We start from the raw sequence: 24065 nt of genomic DNA on the forward strand, positions 1-24065 counted from the left end.
CTTTTGTGTATAAGTCTTTGTACAGAGAAGCACTTTCGTCTGTCTTGGGTAAATATCCAGGAGCAGAATGCTAGATGATATGGCGGGTGTGCATTTAACATTTTAAGAAACTGCCTGTTTTCTAAAGTGGTTGTACTATTTTACATTCACCCCAGCAGTGTATGAGAGATCCGATATTTGGTATGATCAATCTTTTTAATTTTAGTCATACTAATAGGTGTGCAATAGTATCTTATTGTGGCTTCAATTTGTATTTCCCAATGACTAACATATTTGTATGTGCTTATTTGTCATATATATATCTTCCTTAGTGAAGTGCCTGTTCAAATCTTCTGCCCATTTTTAACTGGTTTATTTTCTTAATGATGTTTTGACCATTTTTAAAATATTCTAGATACAAGTCCTCCATCATATATCTAATTTCCAAACATTTTTTCCTAGTCTGTAGCTTGTCTTTCATTCTCCTATCAGTGTCTTTCAAAGAGCAAATGTTTTTTAATTTTGATAAGTCCAGTTTATCAATTTATTATTTTATGCATGTGCTTTCGGTGTTGTACTTAAGAAATTTTGTTGGGGCCGACCCAATGGTGCAGCGGCTAAGTTCACACATTCCACTTCTAGGCAGCCTCGGGTTCACTGGTTCGGATCCCCGGTGCGGACATGGCACCACATGGCACGCCATGCTGTGGTAGGCATCCCACATATAAAGTAGAGGAAGATGGGCACGGATGTTAGCTCAGGGCCAGTCTTCCTCAGCAAAAAGAGGAGGATTGGCAGTAGTTAGCTCAGGGCTAATCTTCCTCAAAAAAAAAAAAAATTTTGCTTAACCCAAAGTCACAAAGGCTTTCTCCTGTTTTCTTCTAGAAATTTTATAGTTTTATATTTAGTCATAATATTTTTAAGTTAAAAAGTTAGAGAATGAACACTATCTGACTTCAAAGCTTATTATATCAACAGTGTCATCTTGGTATAAAGATAGACAAACAGATCATGGGAGCAGAATAGGGAGTCCGGACATAGACCACAGCCTTGTGAACAACTGACTCTCAACAAAGGAACAAAGGTAATTCAGCAGAGAAAAGAGAGTAAGATGGTCTTCAACAAATGACGCTAGAAAACCTGGATTTGCCAAAACAAACTTCGATGCATATCTTATGCCATATATAAAAATTAATTCAAAAGTACTTTACTCATTGTAGTGTGTAGTATTTTAATCAGCTTGGTGTCTCTTAAAAATTCATGTCTACTCTAAACCCTCAGAATTGACTTTATTTGGAAATAGGATCTTTGAAGATGTAATTAGATTAGTTAAGATAAGGTCACCCTGGGCCCTAAATCCAACGATTGGCATCTTTATAATAGAAATGGGAGGCGGATTCAGACACAAAGACACACAGGGAAGAAGGCCATGTAATGATGGAGTCAGAGATTGGAGGGACACCAAGCCAAGCCAAGGAAAGCCAAGGATTGCCAGGAGCCACCAGAAGCTAAGAAAAAGCGAGGAAGCATTCTTTCCTAGAGTCTTCAGAAGGAACCAACACTTGATCTCAGACTTCTATCCTCAAGAACCGTGAGAGAATAAATTCCTGTTGTCTTAAGCCACCTAGTCTGTGCTACTTTGTTTTGGCAGCTCTAGGAAACTGATACAATTATAAAATGTATGATTGGAAAGAATTACAATTCCATATTTAGTGTATATGAATATATAAAGGTCATTGCAAGGTCTAAGAAACACCTTTACAAATTGCTAAGGCTACTTTATAAATGTTATAGAAACATGTGAGAAATATGACTATTTCTTTTTACTCTGAAGGTAGAAGTGAAAATTCAGAAGTGTCTAACGTGAAAGCATACATTCAAGCTATACTTTACAATTTAGGAATTACTAGTTTACTCTAAACTTAACTCTGTAAATGCTTTTATGGAGAAATTGATCCCAGTTGATCAAAGCAATAAGTTTCCTTGGGGCAAAGAAGAGAAAAAGGCAACTCAGCAGAGTGGTTAAGATGCTGCAGCTTGACTGCGGGGCTGGAAGCCCTACTCCCTTGTGTACTAGCCATAAATACAAGCTACTTCTCATCTCTGCACCTCGGTGACAAAACCTGTACAACACGGGTAATGACAGCATTTGCCCCATAGGGCCATTATGAATATTAAATAAATTACTATTTGTAAAGCTCTTAGAATAGTTCCTGACCCATGGTAAGCAAATAGTGTTTGCTAAATAAACAAAAACATCTCCTCAGGTTGTTCGAATTGTTAATGCTTAAGCCTGAAAGCAGCAGATAGCTCCAGAAGCTATTGGTGTTCAGTGGAGCTCAACCAAGACTAGTACTCTTCGCTCTCCCACCAAGTAGCAAGTCGGAAATACGTGGAGGTGTCCTTCTGGTTCTCACAGCAGGAGAGGTCCACAGACTCTGGGGGTGGGGGACGAGGATGCCAAATATTCTATAGCGTGCGGACAGTCTCTCACAACCAGGAATTGTCCTAATTGAAAATGTCAATTATGTTCCATTTGTGAAATACTGATCAATAAATTTTCACTGAATATACAACTGCAAGAGAATACATCTAGTGAAGGATATTTCCACTTTACAAAAATGAATATAGATTTACTCCTGGAAAATCTGTACAGTGTACCAGTACCAAAGAAACTGAGGGAAAACTTGAGGAAGAAAATTGGAACCCTTTCCTTGTAGATTTGCTTTATAAAATATTTGCTCTGCCAGCTACGCAGTAAGGAAAGCTCCTCTCAGATGGATAAAACACGGCTGCCGTGGACAGCTGACAACGACCACACTACAGGGGCAGTGTCACTCTCACCTCCCCACAACAGCCATAACGACTTCAGTCTTTTTTCTTTTTCCTCCCCAAAGCCTCAGTACATAGTTGTATATTCTAATTCTAAGTCCTTCTTTCTTCTAAAAGCCACCACCACAGCATGGCTACTGACAGACGAGTGGTGTGATTCTGCGCCCAGAACGCACTGAACTTTAACCACCAGGCCATCGGGGCTGGCTCAAGACTTCAGTCCTCACATGCTAGAAGCTAAGTGCCTGTCTCCAAGGCAGCCCAAGTCCACACAGCATCTAACCCGCCCACTCTAATTTCTTCCAGTTGAGATGGGGAAAAGGAAAAGAATGACATCAAGAAAAAAATGATAAGAGGGAAACTTTATAACCATCACTCAAATATTTCTCAATTACTCATAACCTAATCTTTAAAATGTAACAAAATTATTAAGCTTGAGTCTTATTTTAAATTTGCCTGAAAAAACAATTTCATAAAAGTGATTGCCCTCTTTTAAAGAAATTATGCTTATTTATTTTTTCATTTCTTCAATCATTAATTTTAATGAACATTTACCAAGAACCTATTCTGACAAGGGACTCAGCGGTGTGTTAGATTACTTTCCTTCATGGAGCTTACATTCTAGCGCAATTTATAAGCAAATATATTTTGTAACTTTGGTGTGCTTATATCCTGCAGTGAAAAAAAAAAAAAGCATTATTTGAAAATCCCAAGTTGTTGAAAGTCATCCAAAGGTAACTAAACACACTTCAAATAAAACATGTTTCTCTGTGCCGTATCACTGTTTTCTATAGTGGAAGTTTCTTGTAGGGAGTTGCAAACTTGGACATTTGATAAATAGATTATTATAAGAGTTTTGATACATTGGAATAATAAATGTTCTTACCTCAAAGAGCGGTAAATCATGAGACAAAAATTTTGGCAGATTTACATCAATAATAGATCTAAGCAGCAAGATTTCTTCATTTTCATTTGGGTATTTCAGCTAAAAGAGAATACACTCATGATGAAATCTGCATCTGCTAACTGCACCCCTGTGCGTTCACACACACAAGCGCACAGGCCCCAGAGGCAACTGAAACTCACGCAAAATTGTTGCTCTCGTTTATCTCATTTAATTGGATTGTTACTAATTTTAGAAACTGCATTTATACTTGCTGAATTTCCTACTAGTTTATAACAAAAACCTAGGTTGAATCAACTACAGGTGCCCTGGTTAAAAAGCTATTGGCCATGAATCCAATATAGTTTTGGAGACGTCATTGCCTATATATGGGGTAGGAGCATGCTTATTCTATGCATTCAAGACCAGCAATGGGCTGGTTAAGTGAAAATAACCATTAAAAACAGGTAATCATTTTTAAAGATGCATTTAAATTTAAAACACATAAACAGTCACTCATTTGCCCATATTTTGATGCCAAGTACTTTTCTCTGAGTGTAGAGTTCTGCGCCATTTTTCTTGCAGAAAAGACATCAATAACACATCATCTGCTATGTCCAGTTTTGTTGTGTTCTGCTTTGTTTTGTTTTTTAAAGAGGATCATGCTCTTTAAAGATATTTGTGAGATAATCTAAGTGTAGGATCCTTATCAATATTTTAGGGGTTTTTTTCAGTCTTATATACTTGTCTTATTCATACCTAATTTAAAGTTAATTTTTTAGCATTTCATCTTTATGAAATCTTTCTTAAACAAAGAAATTAGTTTTCATAAAAACAGAACCCTTTTTCTTTTCACGTTTATATATCATCAGTTTCTTCAACATCTGATTAAACAACATAATAACAGTAAAATGTCCAACTGGCTTCAGAAAGTTTCGTGAATAAGCAAACTGACCCCGGGTGCGGAACACAGCTCATCCGACAGAAGCCGAAGTGGGAGGGCAGAGCAGTGCGCTGCCTGCTGGCTGCGGGCTCAGTACCGGTGTGTGTTAGCTTGGTCCACAGACAGAGTGGAGAGGGCTGATTAATGCACTAAGGCACTTAAGTAGACGGTGTTTCAGAAAACTTATATTAAATCCCGAAACACCTGTGGTATACCCCCCAAAATCTCACTGAACTCTGAACTTGTTGCCCATGCCCAAAATAAGGTTCACATAATTCACAACAATCTGAACTCAGCAATATTTCTCCCAACTTTAATACTTTACTTAACATCTCACTCCAAAGTTTCTCTTACTATCATGCATTTAATTTTCCAGAACCTTTTTTTTTTTTTCTCTAGAATCTCCCTGCCTAGTAAATTCCATGTTCCTCCTCATCTGGCTTTAACCTTACAATGTCAGTGATGCCTGGCAGTCAAGTTCAGCTGTTTCTGAATCTCCAGAGCTCCCAATGCCAAAGCCTGTCCTGCTCGTACGGACTTTGTCTTTGGCTCAATCTAACTACACATAAATTATGAAGTATCAGAGTCTGTTTTGTTATTTGAGAGGCTATTATTTTAAAGCAAATTTTTAACTTGTTTCTTGATATAACAGAAAAAATCTTCAAAATATTCAAGCCAACACATTCAACAATTCTAAATTAGCTTTTGACAAAGAATGATAGGATTCATTTGCAGGATTCATTTGCTGCATAACTTTAATAGCTCAATTCAATAGTCAAGATGTCAGTGATGACATACACGAGAACAATGCATTATCTTTCCCATTATCTGACCACAATGCAATCATGACATGCCAGGTTAATACAAATTGTTGCTTCCAGTTGCATTTGTTTATTGCAAAACACGATGACTTGAAGTTATGTTAGGCTAATATGAAATAGAATATTACCACTATATATCAAAATTCTTGATAACATTGTTACAGAAGATAAAAATGTATGCCATTGTTCTTAATCATGTAGGATGTATTTTAAAATCTTTATCTTCTACAAATCATGAACATGAAAATTTTATAAACTTCAAGGTCACATTTTGCATTTTGCTGTTAACTGTATCTTACCTTGCTTGCTTTCATAAAGAACTAATATGCAGTTATATTTCATGGTTCCACAAAAATACTTCCAATGAAAAGTTACCCAAGTCTTCAAATATTTGGGTTGTCATCTACATAGTTATGATTTATACCATTTTAAAATGCAAACATTATATTGCAAATCTATTACTGCTAGTCTACAGCTGGCTGCAATTGTGTAATTATAATAAGTGACAATGTTTAGGGACTTCTGTAAATATTTGTTAATTGTACACTATTTCCTTTAAAGCTATACGTGCTCATATAGACTGGAAGCCTTCAAAATATTTCTCAGCAGCAAAGAATTTTATTCCTTGGTAGTATCAGTTTCATATATTTAAAATTATGGAACAGAACTCAAATCACTAAGAATTATATGTGTAAAGTTACAAATCATAAAATTTCCTTTTTGACATGTGCAAACTAATCAATTAGTTTTTTAGTACAATAATTGAATTTTTTTCAGTTGATGAAACCAAGCAGTTATTGGAACTCTGTGAAGACACATGATCCTGAGATTTACAAACAGGAAGTTTATGAGTGAGAAACACGAGTTCTCTACCTTCAGATTCCCAGCAGCAGTAAGCACCGACTTCACAGCTCGCATTCCATAATCATAGTGATGCTGCGACGACAGCTGCTCTGAACACAAGCGATATGTAGCCACGATTTTCACTGACAGTGGCCGGGCTGTGACAAACCCACAGGAGTACAGGACTATTTCAGCTATCATGGCATAGTCAGGCACCATCATTGCTACTGTCCGAAAGAGAGCCTATGGGACCAGAGAAAATGTGTTTTTAAGACACCATCACAAAGATAACTCTACTCTTTATTTCATGCATGTTACAACTTAATACCTTTTCTGCAGTAATGTTAAATTACAGTGTCCAAATCATATAGATAAAAACACAATTAAAAAATTGGTTTCTTGTTATATAATAAATACATAATGAACTTTTTGTATATTTTTCCTTAAATTATGTGTTAAGAACACTTTCACATCTCTATCATACTTAGATCTTTGGTAAATTATTAATTCATATAAGTGTTTAGTGTCAGTTATGTTCTATTCTTCTTGGGAAGCGACATGTTATAGGAAAAAAGCATCAGACTCTGCTGGGCTGTCCAGAAGCTGGGCTTCTCATCTAGACGGGTGAGAAAGCGCCTGGTGTTGGGAGACTGGGCTTCAAGGGAGGCTCTCTAGGGATCTAATTAATCATCTGACTTGGATTAATCAGGTAATCCCTAATAACAAGGCTTAACCTTTTGGAGTCTGCAGGCACAATGTCAGTCTTTCACCAAGCAAAATAAAAGGAAAAAATTGGAAATAAGACTTGGATAATAGATTAATGGAGATAAATTAATTTTCCAGATTGTAAAGATTTTTTTTCTCATAGTATTTTAAATATTGTGGGATAAATAAGTGTCATGTGATGGTAAGTAAATAGAAAACTGAATAGATTTTAAAAGAATAAATAAGAAAATTTAAGTTAGAATGTTGTTTCAGGATGTATTTCAATAGCTCATGTATTAAAACATGACAGTATTGTACTAAAGAGAGAAAACAACAATATTCTAGAAAAATGACAATTGTATTCAGACAGTGAATGACAATCGTAGTGAATGATAATTATATTCAGGTAGTTTATAAATACCTTCTGGGAATTACCAAAAACACAAGGCAGACAGAAACTAAGAACATCTTGCTTAAGTGATCTGTTATGACTCTTCCAAGTTGAGAACAAATAAAAGATTTGCATCAAGTACGACCTTCAAATGTCTTACGTTAATTATCATCTAGAGGCCTTAGTACTGCTATTTTATCAATAAGGTTACCATTAAAGAAAGGAATAAAATGTTACAAATATATAGCTTGAGCAAAAATGTGGAAGAGAGAAGCTTAAGCAAGTGTTCTAACCACTGCATACTTGAGGGAAAAAGAATGCAAGAGAATTACTATACAGATGGTGCCACTTTTAAAGGGTAGGCTCTCAGCAACTTTTTTTTTAATGAATAAAAGAAAGAATTAATGAATTAACAAATCAGTCAGTCGGCCAATGGCTAGGTTAGGGTGATACAGTCTTTCCACAATAGTGCAAATTGCTACTAGTTTGGGGTCAACATGCAGTTCTGTGTGTGTAGGTTTCCTTCTGACGATCCTATTCACATTCTCTTGGCTCTATTAGCAATATGGGGGTAATACCATGGAACAGACATATCAGTGGCCAGGAGAAGAAAAACTAGAGCAAGGTAAAGAAGTTTCAAGAGGTTATCACGGTGTTCCATTTAATAGGAGTCCTCCATCAAAAATTTAACGTTGACTCTTATTTATCACAGAGAAAAGCATCCTGATCAAAATATTTTTTAGGTCTAAACTATTCCATAATCACCATGGCTTCTAATACTTAACTATTCTGAAACAATTAATGAGTATTGATTTTTCAGAATAGTTTCAATATAAAATACAGCTTCTCTAAAGTGGAGATGTGTTTAAGAAATTGTTCTACTATGCAGATATTATCTAGATGTACAGGATGTCAAAATGGGACTCTTTCTGCACCAAACAATACACATCACTTATCAAAGTCCCTACGATCTGCCAAATATGCAAAATTTACAAAGGAAATGTACACAATTCTTGAACCTTCTCACTTACTTGTAGATCACAAAATATTTCAGAGAGTAAGGAAGGCAGGAGGATTTGTGCAAAGATTTCCATTATGAGTTCCCGCAACCCCCCACTCATCGCCCCCAAGTTCAGTGAGAGCTTGATGGGCATCCGCATATTTGGGGAGATATGGATTGGTACCTGTCTGATGTCTGGGAAAGAAAAAGTGGCCTGGGGCAGCAGGATCAACGTGGCCTTCACTCCCAGAGCTTGCTGGGACAAAGGATGCAAGAGATGTACATGATGAGGAAAAGAGAGAGCCAAGACAGTCATTTTAAGACCTACCCAAAATAGCCCCTGGCAAAGTGAGAGCTCTCCAACAGTGAAGTCTCCGTGGAGTCAGCCACCAGAGACTCAGGCAGAGAGGAGGGAGTGACAACTGGAGGAACAGAATCCATCACCCAAGTGTCAGGAGTTCAGGTGGAGAGACCTAACAAAGGAGTCCCGAGAACCCACGGGCATGAGCAGGATGGAAAGAGTCAGCTGTAAGAGAGCTGTTGCAGGAGGGGGCGGAGCAAAATGGCGGGGTGAGCTGACCCAGGATTCTCTCCCCTTCAAAATATAACAAAAGATTGGAAGAACTGAATTTCAGAGAACAAAAATAATGCCAGCTCGTTAGAGACCTACAATACCAAGAAGGCAGAGATCATAACCTTGCTTTACACCTTCAGAGGCGCTGGAATGGTAGGAGAGAACATGGCTCCCTCCCCTAGAGTCTGCGATGGCTGCGGCGTGGGTTGGGAAGGAGCGGGGGAGGGGCCGCATGACCGGGGGATCATCCAGGACTCCTGCCCTGGTTCAGTGGAGACCCGCTGACGGGGGGAAAGCTTCCGTCCGCAGGGACCCCATAAATCAAGGGCCTTGGGAGACCAGAGAACAGAACTGATCTGAACCCAGACCAGCACGTGTGAGTAACAGACCCTCCCCCCCCAGCGAAGCCAGTGGGCGCAGCCATCTTGCCCCAAGGCGGAGAGCTAACATGCCGCTCTTGACCCCCCATCTAGTGGCGACAGGCTGTAACTGCAACTGAATTCTACCACCATGAGAAAAAAACACTCCTCTACCATCCAGCAATTTATAAAAGCCCCAGACCAGAAGGAAAACAATAAAAACACAGAATTAAGTCCTGAGGACTTGGAATTAGGTAAACTAAGTGATAATGAATTCAGAGCAGCTATAATCAAAAAACTCAATGAGGTAGAGAGAAAGATAGAGAAACAAGCCGAGTTCTGGAGTTACTTCACAAAAGAGATTGAAATCATAAAGAAGAATCAAACAGAAATACTTGAGATGAAAAACACAATGGACCAGATAAAACAGAATACCGATTCCCTGAATGCCCGTGTAAACAACATAGAGGAGCAAATTAGCATAATCGAGGACAGACAGGCTGAATGGCGCCAGACAGAGGAAGAAAGAGAACTAAGAGTTAAAAAAAATGAGGAAAATCTCCGAGAGATAATGGATTCAGTGAGGAGTAAGAACATAAGGATCATAGGAATTTCCGAGAATATGGAAAAGGAAAATGGAGCAGAAAGTGTGCTTAACAAAATTATTGAAGAGAACTTCCCAAATCTAGGGATCAACAGAGAAATGTGTGTAGAGGAGGGTCTTAGATCTCCTAGATTTGTCAATGTAAAAAGACCCACCGCAAGGCACATAATAGTAAAGTTGGCAAATAGGAATGATAAGGAGAGAATACTCAGGGAAGTAAGGGAAAAAAAGAGAATAACCTATAAAGGAGCCCCTATCAGACTGTCAGCGGATTTCTCTACAGAAACCCTACAAGCTAGGAGAGAATGGAGTGATATATTCAAAGCTTTAAAGGATAAAAACCTTCAGCAAAGAATACTCTATCCAGCAAGAATTTCCTTCAGATATGAGGGAGAAATTAAATCTTTTCCAGACAAACAAAAGTTAAGGGAATTTGTAACTAAAAGCCCTCCATTACAAGAAATCCTCAAGAAGGCTCTCATACTTGAAAAAAGAAAAAAGGGAGAAAGGGGACACAATCCACAGACTAGGGAGACCGATGGATAGAACCAGAACAGGATAGCAAATATTCAACTATAGCATTAGGGTAAAGGTAGGGAAACTACCAAAACAAGGACGATCTTAGCACTCTAACTACAAATGAATAAGACGAGTTGGAATAAAAAATGAAAATAATTATTTAGGAGGGGAAGAGCAAAGGGTCTAAATCAGTATTGGTCAAGTAGGTAAGAGACCACCAGAGAATAGACTATATTATACACGAGATTCTAAATACAAACTTCAAGGTAGACACTAAAATAAAGTACAGAACAGAGTCACAAATCATAAATAAGGAAAAATCTAAGTAACCCAGCATAAGAAATTGCAGTATTAAATGGGTAGTCTAAAGCACACAGGAAAAGAAACACAGGAAAACAAGATAATGAGCAACAGATTGATAGCATTAAGTCCACAGGCATCAATAATCACTCTCAATGTGAATGGATTGAACTCTCCAATAAAAAGACACAGAGTGGCAAAATGGATTAAAGAACACAATCCAACAATTTGTTGCCTCCAGGAAACACACCTCAGCCCCAAGGACAAACACAGACTCAGGGTGAAGGGGTGGAGGACAATACTTCAAGCAAATAGCAAGGAAAAAAAGGCAGGTGTTGCAATGCTCATATCAGACCAAGTGGATTTCAAAATAAGACAGGTAAAGAGAGACACAGAGGGACAATATATAATGATCAAAGGGACACTTCATCAAGAAGAAATAACGCTTATAAATATCTATGCACCCAACACAGGAGCACCAAGATTCATAAAGCAACTATTAACAGACCTAAAGGAAGATGTTAAAAACAATACAATAATAGTAGGGGACCTCAACACCCCACTCACATCAATGGACAGATCATCCAGACAGAAAATCAACAAGGAAATAGTGGAGCTGAATGAAAAACTAAAACAATTGGACTTAATAGTCATATATAGATCACTTCACCCTGAAAGAGCTGAATACACATTCTTCTCAAGTGCACATGGAACATTCTCTAGGATAGACCATATGTTGGGAAACAAGGCAAGCCTCTACAAATTTAAAAAAATTGAAATAATAACAAGCATCTTCTCAGATCATAGTGCTATAAGGCTAGAAATTAATTACAAGAAAAAAGCTGAGAAAGGCACAAAGATGTGGAGACTAAACAACACACTACTGAACAAGCAATGGATCATTGAAGAAATAAAAAAATACCTGGAAACAAATGAAAATGATAGCATGGCATACCAACTCATATGGGATACAGCAAAAGCTGTATTAAGAGGAAAATTCATCGCAATACAGGCACATCTTAACAAACAAGAAAAATCCCAAATAAGCAACCTTAAAGCACACCTAACTGAACTAGAGAAAAAAGAACAAATGAAGCCCAAAGTCAGCAGAAGGAGAGAAATAATAAAAATCAGAGCAGAAATAAATACTATTGAAATGAAAAAGGCAGTAGAAAGGATCAATGAGACAAAGAGCTGGTTTTTTGAGAAGATAAATAAAATTGACAAACCACTAGCCAGACCTACAAAGAAAAAAAGGGAGAAAGCTCAAATAAACAAAATCAGAAATGAGCGAGGAGAAATAACAACAGACTCTGCAGAAATACAACAGATTATAAGAGAATACTACAAAAAATTATATGCCAACAGAATGGATAACCTAGAGGAAATGGATAAATTCTTGGACTCCTACAATCTCCCAAAGCTCACTCAAGAAGAGGCAGACAATTTGAACAGACCAATCACAAGGAAAGAGATTGAAACAGCAATCAACAACATCCCAAAGAATAAAACCCCAGGACCAGATGGCTTTCCTGGGGAATTCTACCAAACTTTCAGAGAGGATTTAATACCTACCCTTTTCAAGCTATTCCAAAAAATTAGGGAAGATGGAACACTTCCTAACACATTCTATGAGGCCAACATCACACTGATACCAAAACCTGACAAGGACACCATGAAAAAAGAGAACTACAGGCCAATATCACTGATGAACATAGATGCAAAAATTCTAAACAAAATTTTGGCAACCAGAATTCAGCAATTCATCAAAAGAATCATACATCAGGATCAGGTGGGATTCATACCGGGGACACAGGGATGGTTCAACATCTGCAAATCAATCAACGTGATACACCACATCAACAAACTAAGGAATAAAAACTACATGATCATCTCAATAGATGCAGAGAAGGCATTTGACAAGATCCAACAGCCATTTATGATAAAAACTCTGAACAAAATGGGCATAGAAGGAAACTACCTCAACATAATAAAGGCCATATACGACAAACCCATAGCCAACATCATACTCAATGGGCAAAAACTGAACCCCATCCCCCTGAAAACAGGAACGAGACAAGGATGCCCTCTATCACCACTCTTATTTAACATAGTACTGGAGGTCCTGGCCAGAGCAATCAGGCAAGAAAAAGGAATAAAAGGAATCCAAATAGGGAGGGAAGAAGTGAAACTCTCGCTGTTTGCGGACGACATGATCTTATATATAGAAAACCCCAAAGAATCCATTGGAAAATTGTTAGAAGTAATCAACAACTACAGCAAAGTTGCAGGGTATAAAATCAATTTGCATAGATCAGTAGCATTGCTATACTCCAGTAATGAACAGAAAAAGAACTCAAGAACACAATACCATTCACAATCGCAACAAAAAGAATAAAATACCTTGGGGTAAACTTAACTAAGGAAGTGAAGGACCTATAGAATGAAAATTACAAGGCCTTTCTGAGAGAATTGGATGACGACATAAGGAGATGGAAAGACATTCCATGCACATGGATTGGAAGAATAAACATAGTTAAAATGTCCATTCTACCTAAAGCAATCTACAGATTCAACGCCATCCCAATCAGAATCCCAATGACATTCTTTACAGAATTAGAACAAAGAATCCTAAAATTCATATGGGGCAACAAAAGACCCCGAATTTCTAAAGCAATCCTGAGAAAAAAGAACAAAATGGGAGGCATCACAATCCCTGACTTCAAAAGATACTACAAAGCTACAGTAATGAAAACAGCATGGTACTGGTACAAAAACAGGTGCACAGATCAATGGAACAGAATTGAAAGCCCAGAAATAAAACCACACATCTATGGACAGCTTATCTTTGACAAAGGAGCTGAGGGCATACAATGGAGAAAAGAAAGTCTCTTCAACAAATGGTGCTGGGAAAACTGGAAAGCCACATGTAAAAGAATGAAAATTCACCATTCTTTTTCACCATTCACCAAAATAAACTCAAAATGGATTAAAGACCTAAAGGTGAGACCTGAAACCATAAGCCTTCTGGAAGAAAATGTAGGCAGTACACTCTTTGACGTCAGTATTAAAAGGATCTTTTCGGACACCATGCCTTCTCAGAGAAGGGAAACAATAGAAAGAATAAACAAATGGGACTTCACCAGATTAAAGAGCTTCTTCAAGGCAAATGAAAGCAGGATTGAAAAAAAAAACAACCCACTAACTGGGAAAAAATATTTGCAAGTCATATATCTGACAAAGGCTTAATATCCATAATATATAAAGAACTCTCACAACTCAACAACAAAACATCAAACAACCCAATCAAAAAATGGGCTGGAGACATGAACAGACATTTCTCCAAAGAAGATATACTGATGGCCAATAGGCACATGAAAAGATGCTCATCATCGCTGATCATCAGGGAAATGCAAATCAAAAGTACACTAAGATATCACCTTACACCCATTAGAATGACAAAAATATCTAAAACTAACAGCAACAAATGTTGGAGAGGTTGCGGAGAAAAAGGAACCCTCATACACTGCTGGTGGGAATGCAAACTGGTGCAGCCACTATGGAAAACAGTATGGAGATTCCTCAAAAAACTAAAAATAGAACTACCATACGATCCAGCCATCCCACTACTGGGTATTTATCCAAAGAGCCTGAAGTCAGCAATCCCAAAAGTCCTGTGCACCCCAATGTTTATTGCAGCACTGTTTACAATAGCCAAGACGTGGAAGCAACCTAAGTGCCCATCAACAGAGGAATGGATAAAGAAGATGTGGTACATATATACAATGGAATACTACTCAGCTGCAAAACAGAATAAAATCATTCCATTTGCAATAACATGGATGGACCTTGAGAGAATTATGTTAAGTGAAATAAGCCAGCAAGAGAAGGATAATCTGTGTATGACTCCACTCATATGAGGAATTTAAAATTATGGACTAAGAACAGTTTAGTGGATACCAGGGGAAAGGTGGGTGGGGGGTGGGCACAAAGGGTGAAGTGGTGCCCCTACAACATGACCGACAAACATTAATGTACAATTGAAATTTCACAAGATTGTAACCTATCAATAACTCAATAAAAAAAAATTTTAAAAATAAAATAAATAAATAAATAAAGAGAGCTGTTGCAATAAGACATGCAAGAGAAGACTGAAGAGGGCAGGAAGCGAGGCACGGCAGCGGGACTGGACAGGAGCAGCAGGCATTACGAGACTTTTGTGACACAGGATTCCTGGTTTTGGTGACTGGCATAATCGCTGGGCGAAGAAGAGGGAAGCCTCAAGGTGGACTCTGAAAACTGGTAACAACACTCCTGGGCCTCAGCAGTCTTTTTTTTCTATTTGAGAATACATATCTCTTTCATTTCAGACTACGACATTTTTCCAAAATTGTTAGGTATTTCCATATATACTTGCAAACAGATGTTCTGTAGCAGCTCTAACCAAAAAGACTGCACAATAGGAGGAACAACAACAAAAAGCTACCAAAGTTTGAGAGCAGCTTTTGGCCTAAAGGAGAAGGAAAATACATTTCCCCAAGAACCACAAGGTGAATATTTTGACACTGGTGCAACACGCACAGTAAACAAAACCGTGGAAAAGTCTGCACAGGGCATTAACAGACTCAATCAACAACGGTCCCAGCTTTTTAGGACTAGCTACTCACAGATTTTTCTCTTGACAAACACTTATGTATTCACATTGATCTTACTGAATAAAAGAAAAACATGAGTGAATAAAAAAGCAATTCTAAACAGAAATCACAATGAAAAGTCGCAAAATGCTTCTCAGATAAAAGAGGATTTACCAGTTTTTATTTTTTAATCATACCTTCCTCCACCAAGGCAAAGGACTAAAACAACTCATTAACATATAAAAGTGCATGGAACGGAAATACAAAAATACTTGGCAGCAATTAGTTGAACCAAATGTGAACAGTGGAAGGAAAGTAGGACTTAAGCCAGAAGACTTGGTTTTGGATGCACAACTCCCACTGCGCTATTCTTCACCCTGTGCTCTAGGTGCTGGCCATAGATACGTAATCCACAGGAAAAGCATGGAAAATGCCCAACAAAGATATGGGGAAAACGTCAGCTTTCACCAATAATCAAAGAACTTCTTTCTGTTTTAAGTGAAGATTCTAATCTATTCAATTAGCAAAGTATTTTGTTCTTTTTACTAAAAAATATCAGTGCTGGGTATTAATGTAAATTAAGAATTGATGTGGGATGTAAATTGTTTCAACCTCTGCCAGAAGGCAATTTAGCAACTCAGGTCTTGGTCCTATGACTCTACCTAAGGAAATATTTTAAAACAGAGAAAAGACTTAAGTATAAATTGCCCATTGTAATTTTTTTTCCTGAGGAAGATTTGCCCTGAGCTAACAGCTGTTGCCAATCCTCCTCTTTTTTTGCTTGAGGAAGATTAGCCCTGAGCTAACATCTGTGCCAATTTTCCTCTATTTTTTTCTATGTGAGATGCCGCTACAGCATGGGTGGCAAGTGGAGTAGGTCCCCGCCTGGGCTCTGAACCCACAAACCTGGGCTGCTGAAGTGGAGCACGCAGAACTTTAACCACTCAGCCATGGGGCCAGGCCCTGTAATATTTTCTATAATGAAAGAAAACTAAAAGCAACCTAAATGTCCAACAGTAAGACACAGCTCAGTAAATTTATTTACAGTTTGAATAATATTTATAAACACAGGAAAATGCTCATGTTATAATATTAACTTGAAAAAATCACTCAGTATACGTAATTGTCTGATATCAGCATTTAAAACTGGCATTTTAAAAGGCATTTAAAATTGAAGGATACAACACAGTAAGCAGTAGAATAAGTACCTTTCTCAGTATTTCCTATTTTTCTAATTTTCTGTAATAACTAGTATTTTTTATAAATAAGTTTTGGAAGTTGCATCCAGTTCATATATTTACTTATTTTTGTTTTGTTTTGAGGAAGATTAGCCCTGAGCTAACATCTGCCTCCAATACTCCTCTATTTTGCTGAGGAAGACTGGCCCTGAGCTCACATCCATGCCCATCTTCCTCTACTTTACATGTGGGACGCCTGCCACAGCATGGCTTGACAAGCAGTGCATAGGTCCGCACCCAGGATCCAAACCAGCGAACCCCGGGCCGCCAAAGCAGAACATGCGAACTTAACCACTGTGCCACCGGGCTGGCCCCATATGTTTACTTTTTAGAGGTATTCAAAGCTTTAAAAAATATTTTCTAAAACAGTTCTCTAAAATATAACATCCGAAAGCAAATATTTTGCATAAAATTCAAGGGTGGCTTGTGCTTTCTTTTTACATATTGACTTTGTAAATTACAGAAAGGAACTAGATAATTGCCCCTCTGTACCTTCAGATTATCCGGCAGTTCTGATCGCCCAGCATATCCAGGGTTCATGGTAATAAAGACAGCGCACGTGGGGTCAAGTTTTAGTTCCGTTCCTTCAAACACTAACATATCAGAACCTGCATTAATACCTGTGGGTAATCAAGAATGAAACGACTCAGCAATTCCACATATAAATGTGACTTGTGCCATTCATTACCTGCCGGATTTCCACTGTTTTGACATAAAGCAAAGGCAAACCAGTCCATTACCTCTTTGGATAGTAAGAATTTGTTGAGCGACCACAGACAGTACTTCCAAATCAATTCTGTTAAACTCATCAAAGCATGCCCAGGCACCACAAGATAACAGTCCCTGGGAGAAAAGAGTAATGAAATTTTTCAATTTTATCTGACTGAACGTTGCATTGAGATGTTGCATTTTCACCTCATCTTTTCAAGGATTTAATATCCTATCAAGGATATTGCTTATTCACCTTTATCTTTAAAGATGGCTTATTTTTTTTTTATTACGAATTCACTATTCTGCACGAACAAAGAGTTTCATCAATTGGAAAATTTTCCAATTGATACATATCTTTTTTACTTTCAGTATATTTTTGGCATTTAGATGTATACCTGTAATTTCAAAGCTTTTCTTACTTTTTAATTACAAGTTAGTTTTATTTGCTTTTTCCATATGGACTCCATAGAAGGGATTGTAATAATCTTCTAAATAAGATGACTCCTGTTGCCGGTGAGACTACTTTGTAATCTAAGCACCTTAGTAGCCAATAAACATAGTTTGAAGCCCTAGTCTGCAATCCTAACTCACAGCTACCTCACAAATATGTGCCATTTGCTCATAAGGAAGAGCTAGAAAAGCAGGCTGGAATAGCTCAGTCCAAATTTACTTTTTTAAAAAATTAATTCAACAAATATTTATTGAATGCATATTCTACAGATAGCATATGTACATATGTGTGTTTCACTGAGTGCCTGGTGTGTGCCAGGCGTGATGCACGGCTCTTTGTGCACATCTTTTGTGCAAGGAAACTAAAGCTATGTCATACAAGATGTTCAGTGATTGGTACAAAGCCACACAGCTAATGGTGGCTGACCTCGGACTTGCACACAGCTCCATCTACCAAACCACACTGCGTTAAACAACAACTCCATGCAAGTCAAAGAACAGTATATTTTTATTATTTAGAGAAGACTCTATCTATGACCCGGATCTCTAATACCTCATATAATAAAAGGATTAGAAATCACAGAGAACAGAATGCTTATGAAGTCACATATTCAGTTACACGGACTGTGAGGTTCTTTACAGTAAGACCCATGTCTTTTTCTTTTGTACCCCATTATTCAGCATAGTCCTAACACAGAGTGTCTATATAATCAATAAACACTTATCAATAAGCAAATTTAATACTATAAGTGTATGCATCTATATGAAAGAATTAGGAATATCATTATATGGATTCCAAAATTGAGTAATACATACCAGACTTTTCTTTAAACATTTAGGAATATAATACCTATTCAAACTACTCTTGGATCTTTTAGATTTGCTATTTCTTCCTTAAATAATCATTACACCAATAATCATTAAGAACATGATTAAAATAGCAGTTGGTCATTCAAATGCTTTCTTGATTTTTATTTATGATAATTTTTACTTTCTTTTTTTGACTCATTCTACTTGTTCCAGCATCACAAATGTAGACTTTTTTTATATCCTAAATCTGTTATAAAATTACCAGGCCACAGTTAAGCCGGAAACGGTTCACTGGATGAGGCAGGATTGGTATGCTCTTTTTTGTTAGTTTGGTTATTTTTCAAAATGTTAACTTCTTCTGGAGAAGTTTTGGAAAAGCCAGGATTACAGAATCTTTAAAATTTACTTTGAAAATTACAGAAAAATAGAAATAAAACAAACAAATAAATAAATAGAACCCATAATCCCAAATGGATAAGTTTTTGTGCAAGCGTACCACCTCACATTTTAAGGAATAACAGGCTGTAGCAACAAAGTGCTAAAATGACCAGCTGTCCGCAGGTTTATAAACAGACTTCACATCTTTAATTCCTCCTTTTGCCATCTTACAAACTCATAAAAGTGGGAATTTGACTCAGAATAAAAGAAAAACAAAACAAGGGCTTCAAGTTCACCAAAAAAGTTTAACTAGAATGTGTCTATAAAAGTAAATTACTGAATCATGGCTTGTTAATCACAAGATGTACAGGTTAAAGAAGGCTGAGAGTCCCACAACCTTTACACGATGTCGCGGTTCTCAAACTTTTAGCTGCCACAGTGCACTGCAGGGACATGACTCCCTCTCATCAGTGATCCGGGCCCATCACAGCAGGAACGGAGGGGGAGGCAGAGCTCGCTCTCAAACAAGCTTTTGATGCAACCCTGCTTCTCTTGAGAATTACTGAGACAGTACATTAATTTTAACTTTACTTAAAATACAGTGTCTTTTACTTGCATTAAATTATGTTTCATCATAACCTTCCTCTCTGAGCAGTTATCATATTGCAAAGAAATGAGGAGTCAATTCAAACCTTAAAGAATTTTCCTAAAGCCAGGTAATCCAACCCATCTGAGCAGTTGAAAACAACACATTGTTTGGCTACAGCTTTTGCTAAATCTTTGGTAGTTTCAGTCTTTCCAGTGCCCGCTGGCCCCTCAGGGGCTCCTCCAAGGTGCAGGTGAAGGGCTCCAAACAGGGTTCTGAAACATGAGAAAAAAACAATCTTCATACAATAATGTGATTTTTTTCATATACATTCTGAAAAGAGGAAAAGTTTAACCTGAGAGCCAAATTTTCCACTTTCTCTTCAATAATTTCTTCCCACTAACCTCTGAACATTTTTGACTGTGCATTACTTTGTCTGTTCCGATATTTTACTTCTGTAAAGCTATATATATGACAAAATCAGAACAAATTCACTTTTGAAACTCAATGCTGACTTCTGGTCACCATGGAGAATTCAGCTGATCCTGAACCACCCAATCCCCTACTGCAAGCATATGGACATGCTACAGAAAAGAAAACAAATAACTTTTGAAATAGATGGCATTTTTGAAAAAATGAAAAGCAAATCACCAATGAAGAGGAGATGGAAAGCTGGTAAAGTAATTAGGCGCTACAGTGTAGAGGTGCATATTGTTTTGGATCTGCATATAAACATGAGTGTATTTATGGCCACAGAGAAACAGAAAATAACTTAGAACTTAGAACGGAGCAAGGTGAGGAGCTGGAATGGATTTACCTATATAAACCTAGAAGCCATCAAAGGCTGCCTTGTTTCTAAACGGAAACTAAAATTACTCCAGCAACTGACTCAAGACAGACAAGAGTCAACTATGGAAGAGACAAGAAGCTTACCCTTCATGCAGGGCCCAATGAAAAGCCTACATCATTCAGAGGAGTGGAGTCTAAACGTCCACTACCCAGGGGCACACGAACCCAGACTGAGAAATTACCATGAAAACTTTTTTCTGGACCAGAGAAAACCCTAGAGACCTCCTCAGAGGTAAATGTGAAACCATTCCACATGGATACCTCCAGAGCTGAGAACATGTAAGACTGTGCGGAGAAACCACCTTTACTAAAATGAGCTCAGTTAAAACTGGAGCAAGAGAGATCAGAGTTAGGAGTCAGACTTGCAGTGGCAAAGGCAGATGGACAAAGGTCTGGGGGGGTTAATACATACATGGCACTCTGCCTTCTCTGGCATCCTATTGGTTTGTTCAATGAGATTTTTTTTAAAAAAGCAACAGACATCAGAAAATCATGAGGAAAAAAAAGTCAAACAAACAGAACTCTGGCAACCTGAGATCTGGCAATGAAAAATATAATCATTGAACTTTTAAAAACTCAGTGAACAGATTAAACATCACAGGAAACATAAAGAGACAGAATTATGCACTAGAAGATAAATATGAGGAAACCACTCAGGGAGATACAGAGATCAAGTATAAGAGAAGTTAAAAGACATAGAAGAAAGAAGGAAGAGAATGGGGAAAAGGCAAAATTTAAAAGGCAATGCTGAGAATTTGCCAGAACTGAAGAAAGACATGAATTGAAAAATTCCCAAATAAGATAAATAAAAACTCACCCACATTTAGTAACATTACAGTGGACATCAACAATAAAGAGAAAATCTTAGAAACTGCAATAGAGAAAATTACCTTCAAATGAATAATAATTAGAATAACAGTAGCAACAAATGCCAGCAGAATATCTTTGGAGAGCTGAGGGAAAATTTCTGTTCATCTACAGTTCTATACCTAGCTAAAATTTCATTTAATAATTGAGTGAAGATCAAAAAGAAGAGAGGCATTTTTAGACAAAGACTGATATATCTCACTACTTGCAGAACCTCACTGAAACAATTACTAAGGATGTTGCCTAGTAAGGAGAAAAATTAAAAAAGAAATAAGGCTAAGGAAGAAGCAAGAGTGAGTAAAGACAATGATAAAACTTTTGGAAAACCTATATAAATATTAGCTGTAAAAATATGTTACAGTATACAAATAGAGGTTCCTTCTGTCTTCAAATTTTGACTACACTCCAAGCTGAGAGCAATATATGCCAGATCATTTATCTTATAGATAGTGAGATTGGTCATCTAGCATCAGGGCATATAGATTGCCTAGGAAGACTGCATGGGAGTCCAGGAGCGAGGATTTCATTGCGAAGAGCTATTACTGTGTTGTGTATCTCTCCTCCCTCTGTACGGAGGAAGAGAGAGAGCAGCATTGTCCCTCTCTCAAGCTAAGTAAGGGGGCTTTAGAGAACTACTCAGAAAGCTTGGCACATTGGCCCCTGGAGTTTGTGGAACACAGGAACTGGGAGCTGAGTCACAACTTAAAATACTTAAAGTCAAGAGAATGCCTGCAGCTTCCCCTGATGGCAGAGTGGGAGAAAACAAGGACAGTAAGAGAGATGTACTGTTAACTGCTGGCAAAACAAAGGCGTGTGTATCATCTGACCAGATCCAGATCCCACTGGGAGGGAGCCAGATTTGAGTCATGCTGAACGACTCTTTGCAGGGACCCTGCAAAGGAGGCCCACCTAGAATCAGAGAAGACCCCAACAAGAGAGGTCTGTGTGTGATGGATCTCAGACAGAGGCTGAGGCCAAAGTCACCAAAAGCCAGCCAGAGAAGGCATTTTCCACAGGTAGGAGAATCCAGTGACTGGGGGATCCAAGAACCCACATAAGCATCCCCTGGGAGATCTGGCACATCTGTGCTTGTGCCATCACTGAGGGCTCTAAGCAGCCAAGAGATAGTTGTCCCGAAGGACACCTGTCACATACAAACCTACCTCTCCCTTTCCTTCTTCCCTCCTCCATCGACCCCCAACACTAGAGGAACCAAAAATAAGCCACTGAGAGATGGATGCAAAGGACTGGGATAAAAATGACACAGGGCTGACCACATTTACCTTCCCAAATGCAGGCCCTGAGCGGGAGTCAGGCTCGAGCTGGGGAGAAGGGAAGTTTCAAACTCGATGAAAGATATTAACTTTGATATTAGACTTATATGGACTCTCAATATCTGACAAAAATAACACTATTCATTAGTATCTTAGAGTAACCAGAAAGACTAGAGAATCTACCCTAAATTTCATCCAGGAACGGGGAAAAATATTTGATAGAGCAAGTTTCAAAGAACAGTGATAAGAAAGAATAAAATTGCTTTCTGCTTGCATCCTGAGACTGGTTTAGTCAACCAACTAGTTAAAATGCCTAAATTTTTTGGAAGAAAATGAAAACACAAACTTTAAGTTAGTATTTGACAATAATTTGGAATATGGGAGATGAGAACTTGGAGTTAAAGTAGTTAAAGCCCTTTTATTATGCAGAAAGTCGATTACAAAAATATAAATGCAAACACCTATGACATATCTAATGGAGCTATCCGGCAGGCACGCGTGTGGTGAGAGCTTACAGGAGCGTCCTTGGCTGCAGGTACAGATCTGGGGGGCTTCAGGATGTAGGCTGTTAAAGCCTGAGAGTGGATGTGAACATTCAGGAAACCATGAAGCGTGAGACAAAACACCACATGACAACAGAATTCTAGAAAATTCTCTTTCAGGGAAAGGAACAGGATGCCTCAAATGATCTAAAAGGAAAAGTCAGAAAGTTTTAAGAAGAAAGGAGAAATGAACAATGTAAAAAACAACAGCAGGAGCCGCCTGTGGCCAAGTGGTTAAGTTTGCATGCTTCACTTTAGTGGCCTGGGGTTCGCTGGTTCGGATCCCGGGCACAGACCTACAGACCGCTCATCAAGCCATCCTGTGGCGGCATCCCACATAGAAGAACCAGAATGACCTACAACTAGGATACACAACTATCTACTGGGGCTTTGGGGAGGAATAATAATAATAATAATCGGAACACCTATTTCAGAGTTTGGAAAAAAAAAACCCAGGATTATCTGATAATACTTAGAGCTCTAGAGTTGAGTACAAGAAGCCAGCAGAGAAAGAAACTGAAGGCCAAATTGAGAGGAGAAATAAAGGTATAGGAAACAATAACATAGGACACATTTACCTGTGGGAGATAATTCAGTACTTTTAAAGAAATTAGTGGGCTAGGGGTGAGTTAAAGTTATTTCCAATAGATCCTTAAATTAATGAGTTTACCTGTAACATCTGTCAGTGAGGGGAGTAATGACCAGCCTAGGGGAATTACCCAGATATTCATATCCATATCGTAAACCAGCATTGATCATCTTTGTTTCTAAATGATTTTCCTAGGATAAATCAGATAAAATGAAGTTAGCTTAAACAATAAATTTTTAAATAATGTGAAATCTCAAGCTCTTTAATAAATAATAGCCACGCTGTAAACAATATCTTTAAAATTCACTTTTCAGACATCATTTAATTCAGTAGAAGAATTCAATATCTAATTTCCTTGGATAAGTAATTCAAGTCACTGTCTTC

At 37.8% G+C, this 24065-nt stretch overlaps 1 protein-coding gene across 1 annotated transcript in view; it reads right to left on the reverse strand.

Moving 5' to 3' along the window:
* The window catches only part of DNAH7 (dynein axonemal heavy chain 7), a 235411-nt gene that overhangs the window by 122016 nt on the left and 89330 nt on the right, over positions 1 to 24065 (reverse strand). The window contains exons 24-29 of the mRNA XM_046658055.1: positions 23763 to 23872; positions 19667 to 19835; positions 17366 to 17468; positions 17118 to 17245; positions 6332 to 6544; positions 3698 to 3796 (exon numbers count right to left, since the gene is read on the reverse strand). Coding sequence (XP_046514011.1) covers positions 3698 to 3796; positions 6332 to 6544; positions 17118 to 17245; positions 17366 to 17468; positions 19667 to 19835; positions 23763 to 23872 — 822 coding nt within the window. The remainder of the gene's footprint in view (positions 1 to 3697; positions 3797 to 6331; positions 6545 to 17117; positions 17246 to 17365; positions 17469 to 19666; positions 19836 to 23762; positions 23873 to 24065) is intronic.

Source organism: Equus quagga, chromosome 4 (assembly GCF_021613505.1).
Source record: "Equus quagga isolate Etosha38 chromosome 4, UCLA_HA_Equagga_1.0, whole genome shotgun sequence".
NCBI classification, from domain to species: Eukaryota; Metazoa; Chordata; class Mammalia; order Perissodactyla; family Equidae; genus Equus; species Equus quagga.